This window comes from Dioscorea cayenensis, unplaced genomic scaffold, assembly GCF_009730915.1.
Source record: "Dioscorea cayenensis subsp. rotundata cultivar TDr96_F1 unplaced genomic scaffold, TDr96_F1_v2_PseudoChromosome.rev07_lg8_w22 25.fasta BLBR01000513.1, whole genome shotgun sequence".
NCBI classification, from domain to species: domain Eukaryota; kingdom Viridiplantae; phylum Streptophyta; class Magnoliopsida; order Dioscoreales; family Dioscoreaceae; genus Dioscorea; species Dioscorea cayenensis.
In genome coordinates, this window is record NW_024086904.1 from 21,364 (window position 1) to 26,275 (window position 4,912).

Sequence of the window (4,912 nt, forward strand, 5' to 3'; positions counted from 1 at the left end):
GTTCCGCTGTCTGCTGATGGGGGCAATCTTTCAGAAGGGGGTAAGGATCCTGTTAGTCCGGAGGATCATTCTTTAGTCAAGGATTCTCATGAGGTTATTGTGGAATCGGATGACTCTTTCTCTGAGTTTGAAAGGAACCTCAGGGTACTTCAGCCAAGTTTTCATTCGGGCTCAGAGGGGGGACCTACTGAAAATTTGCAAGGTACCAGGAAGAGTGAGAGGCACAAGAAACCTTCCTCTAGGTTCAATGAGGCGGCGGGTTTTGTGGCCGAGCCACCACGATTATCTAAGAAGAAAGGAACAGGTAGGGAGAGCTCGAAAGCGGCTCTTGATGGTGTTAAGGAGAAGATGAAGGGATCTATGTCGATTGTGCGACAGAGCTTGGAGTTTTCTGACGCAGTTGCAGAGGAAACTTGGGAGGAGCCATCCTCCGAGGTGATTGTGGATCACAGTGCTGACTAGTGGGCTCCTGGTGTGGCCTTAGTGGCCTTGTGTAAACGGTTTGTCTCCTTTTGTTTTTTGTATTTTGTGTTTGGTGTTCCATAGCTAGTGGGCAATTCTATGTTGTTTTTTGATGTTCTATTCTTTTTGCTAATAGATGTGGTTTCTCCACCTTGTCAAAAAATAAATAAATAAATAAATAAAATAATAGTGATCACTGTCTCAAAGCAAAGTATATTATATATTGTACTTAATCTTCACACCCATTAACTACCTTAAATACCTTAATTAAATTTAAAGTCTAACCTTAATATTGAAGGAACAAACAAAAGTGATCAACTATAAAAAAAATTATTTATTTTAAAAAAATTGTTTTTATTTTTCATTTTTTGTAGAGTTTAGACTAGATACAGGAGTTCAGACGTGGTAATCCTTGGCGAATTATATATTATGAGCATTTTCTGAAGGTAATATCCAGATTTGGATTTTTCCATTTCTTAATTTTTTTTGTAACCTTTAAAAAAAAAGCTTTATTAATAAATAAATAAATAAAAACTCCAAAATAAAAAAATAAAAAACTAAAATCGAACGACCATCTTGAACTTCTCTCTTTATTTGTAATAATAAACGATAATAATAATATTACAACTTCAAATTTATTCAAGGAAAGATGAAGCCCATAATCAAACTCCCATGATCGATTATCACAGTCGTTACTTATTCATAATAGAAAATAGTAACCTTATACTCAACTATAAAACCATAACTAGTAGTGTTCGCGACTGTACGTAAATAAGCAAACCCACGTGCCAACCTAAACTTTCCGCGGCCACCAACAATAGCTATTTCTCTTTCTGCTTCCATTATAGGGTTTCTTGACAACACACTAAAAGAACTACCAGCAAAACGACCGGAAGTGAACCCAAAATCCAAGATAAACACAAGCAAGGACTTGTCCCGCCCTGCAGACACAACAAGTCCCTGTGCTTCTCCTAAGACCTTTGAGTTTGGGTCTTGTCTTTCAGTGAAAGGTGTATCAAAGGCATACACTGCCCCAAATGGAATAAGACTAGAGGCATTTACTGTGGTGCCTTCAGGCTTGGCAACCAATACAACAGGGGGGTCGTCTCCGGTGACTCTTTCTTGGTTGTAGAAGATGAAGCTTGCCATCTTCTCTTTGCCGAAGAAGTGTGCATGGCCTTGGGAAACTAGGGTTAGAACAAAGAGAAGCATAAGAAGAAGAATAAGAAGGTGGTTTACGTTATTCATTCTCAACTTGTTCATCTTAATATCTCTCTATAATTCTTTGCCCTTGGTCATGTTATTATTCGTCTTATTTATAGTGGAAGAAGTGGGGTTTGTTTTATATGGAAAAGTACGGCGTTTCTTATTGAGTTGGTTGTCTATTGTTGTCCTTTGTCAAATGGTACCCGCTGTGGTTGGATAGGATTGTTGTTATTAGAAGAGTATTAAGTCAAATAAAATTAGTTGTCGTTGTAGATAAAGTAATAAAAAAACAATAATTTAATCCTTATAATTCAAAAATACTCCCCGTAAACACTTTTTGTATAAAAAAGTCTTCAACATTAATTAATTTAGCCTAAGCTACGGGTGATTAGAAGTGAGATTAGAACATGGGTTTCTAGGATGTTCTGAACAACCTAGGACATTCTGATTCCTCAAAGGTTACTCTACATTCATGTAATTTACTTCCAAAAGCAAAGAAGATCAAATTTTTTTTTTAATCTGGGGTTGTCAAAATTATTTTAGTGTAGAAATATAGTATAACAGTATGCAGTATTATAGGAGGAGTCATACCATGCAATATTGTACAAACCCGATGATTCATGTATGCCGGAGGCGATTTACAATAGTGAGGTTACCGTGTATGATACATTATTTTGGGTGCATGTGAAAGGCCATCATTGCTCTCCATATTAGACCACTCCACATGTATGTTAGAGTCCTAATTAGGGGTTATACAATAATTTGCACATACACCTTCATACTTGTTTGTTTCTTTGACAGTGTTTGTTCCATTTGTTAAAATATATAAATATATATATATATATTTATATAAATATAATACGTCAATTATGGATATTCGTAGATCGTCCATAGTTGACGACAGTGACAATGGAAGAGAGGTAGAAAAAAACTGGTAGTGGGTCGGTGTTTAGTGACAATGGGAGAGAGAGAAAAAAACTGGCAGTGAGTGGGTGTTGGGTTTTATATAACTTTGTCATGATAGTAGAAATCAGTTTTGACAGCTGAGATTGATTAAATTAGTGTTATGATCACGATCACGCAGCCCCATATATATATATATCAAAATGATTATAATTTTGAAGAGCATGTAAGTAGTAGTAGGTGCTTGATCGAGAACTCTTTTTAAAATAATATGCTGCTAAAAAATCATATGTGTATATCTTCTAAATAATGAATTATATTTTTAGTTGAGTTTTTCCTTGCTCTATTGATAATCTCCCTCATCTAGAACTTATCCCTTCGATGCTTGAAATATTTTAGAGGCCACAGGCAACGACTTGTTGAATGAAAATTCTATAAATATTCAACAATTTAAAAAATATTAATTTACAAAAATGTGATTATACCATCTTAATAACAAGAGGTTGGTATTTAACTTCTCTACTAAAAGTTTTGACTTTTTTCCTTAATATACTCGTGCAATCCTTTTTAAAAAAATATTAAATAATTGTGATTATTGAGGACTTTTATTTATTCTAATTTTTATATCTCCGCATGGTTGTAATTTTGCTCATATATTTTTGCTTATCAAAGAGATTTATATATATACACAATGTATTGTATTTGCCAATAAGTAATATATGATCCAAGTCAATTTATTATTTACTTGGTTGAAGTAATTTAGTCAAAATTTAATACTTATGTTTTTATCTTTTGAGAAACACATGCATTCATATTTATTGTATTTGCCAATCAAAAATATAAATATAGAATGACCCTAATAATCTTAACTGTTTTCCTTTTTAATTTATAAATAAATAAAATGAGATTGCTCCAACCACTGAGAATGAACGTGACCGGTGAATGCTCAGAGAATATCTCTCTATCTAGTTGAATACTATATTGTATTTTATAATAATGATGATGATAATTAAATGTACCTTTTCTACTTCTTGAACATTTTTTTTTTCTTAATAAAAGTTGGTGCAACTACTTTATTCAAGTAGACTGAAAATAGTACAAGTTGAAATAAAACAAAACAACAAAAACACACCAAACAAGAACAAAGAACAAAGAAAAGCAAAGAAAATAAGAACAAGGACCGAAAAAGGATAGAAGTTCATCACCGGTGATGCACTTCTAACAACCACAAAAAAGAACTAACAGAAGAAAAAGACAAGAAAAGTCACACAGCTAAGTGAACGAAGTTTGCCAGAAAGAGACAAAGGTCTACTCATGCTGGCGGGTGGGGGGATCACTCCTGAGATGGTTCTGTGATACTAGAAAGCTCAACCTGTCGCTCGTTCTGGAAGATCAACGAGCGCTTGAGATTCTGAATTGAGTCGTTAGGAAGTTGTTGGTGTGGATCTCTAGTTGCAGAAAGCTAGGCATGAAACAAGTATAATTTTGATAATAACTGAATGTAATGGCAAAACATGGAAGTTAAATATACGATTGTTTCTTTCAAGCTATATGTTCTAGAAAATTGCTTTTGAAAGAAGATCCCAAAGAGCTCAAAACGGAGCATCTATGGATGATATCCAAAATGTCCAAACCTCTAAAATTGATTAAAATTGGGAAAGTAGATTTAGGGTTTGTCAAAAGAATGCCCAAATGCGCATTGTAAAATCACACCTTAGAAGAAGGTGATCTGCTGTTTCAGACCTTTTGTAGTTGATCATATTTTTAATCATCACTAAACTAACATTTTAATGAGAACGGAGAGAAAATATTAAAAAGAACTTAAATCAATTTTACATCTATGATAGATGAACTCCCTACACAATTAATGTTATCAGTAAATAATATGATTAATTCTTTTTTTTAAATAATAGATTACACACTAGGGTTGCATGTATACATGCAGAAGCGTACGTATAGATATATAAATTTGAATCACACACCCTCAAACAATTTGTTATCCCTATCCACTTTTTTTTTATATAGATGCACATATTAATTATCAATAATAAAAAAACATTCATATATATTACACTCAACAACAGCGCCAGCAAACGTTGCATTCAAATACTAATTAGTATATATATTATGATCATATATAATATCATCATCATCAGGATTTGAGGAAACAAAAGAGTAGGAATTGATATTGATTGAATAACGTAAACGCTCTGTTGTGAAGAGAATGGAGAGCGCGGGAATTTCTCTGGCGCCAAATGAATTGAATGGGAGAAGATTAGAGAAGAAGATTGGACCTGATGGCATCTCCGGTGATCTCTCCGGCGATCAGACAGGAGGGAAG

The 4,912-nt window shown here is 33.8% G+C and overlaps 1 protein-coding gene across 1 annotated transcript; it reads right to left on the minus strand.

Annotated features, from left to right (window-relative positions):
- Window positions 1-1,036: 1,036 nt before the first annotated feature.
- On the minus strand, window positions 1,037-1,746 carry LOC120254580 (dirigent protein 4-like). The gene has a single exon (XM_039262669.1). The coding sequence runs from the start codon at window positions 1,723-1,725 to the stop codon at window positions 1,159-1,161; it is 567 nt and encodes a 188-aa protein (XP_039118603.1). The 5' UTR covers window positions 1,726-1,746; the 3' UTR covers window positions 1,037-1,158.
- Between the last annotated feature and the right edge of the window lie 3,166 nt (window positions 1,747-4,912).

What these genes read in the sequence shown, in the direction of transcription:
- LOC120254580 (XM_039262669.1), bottom strand. Translation starts at nt 1,725, where the DNA reads ATGAACAAGTTGAGAATGAATAACGTAAACCACCTTCTTATTCTTCTT.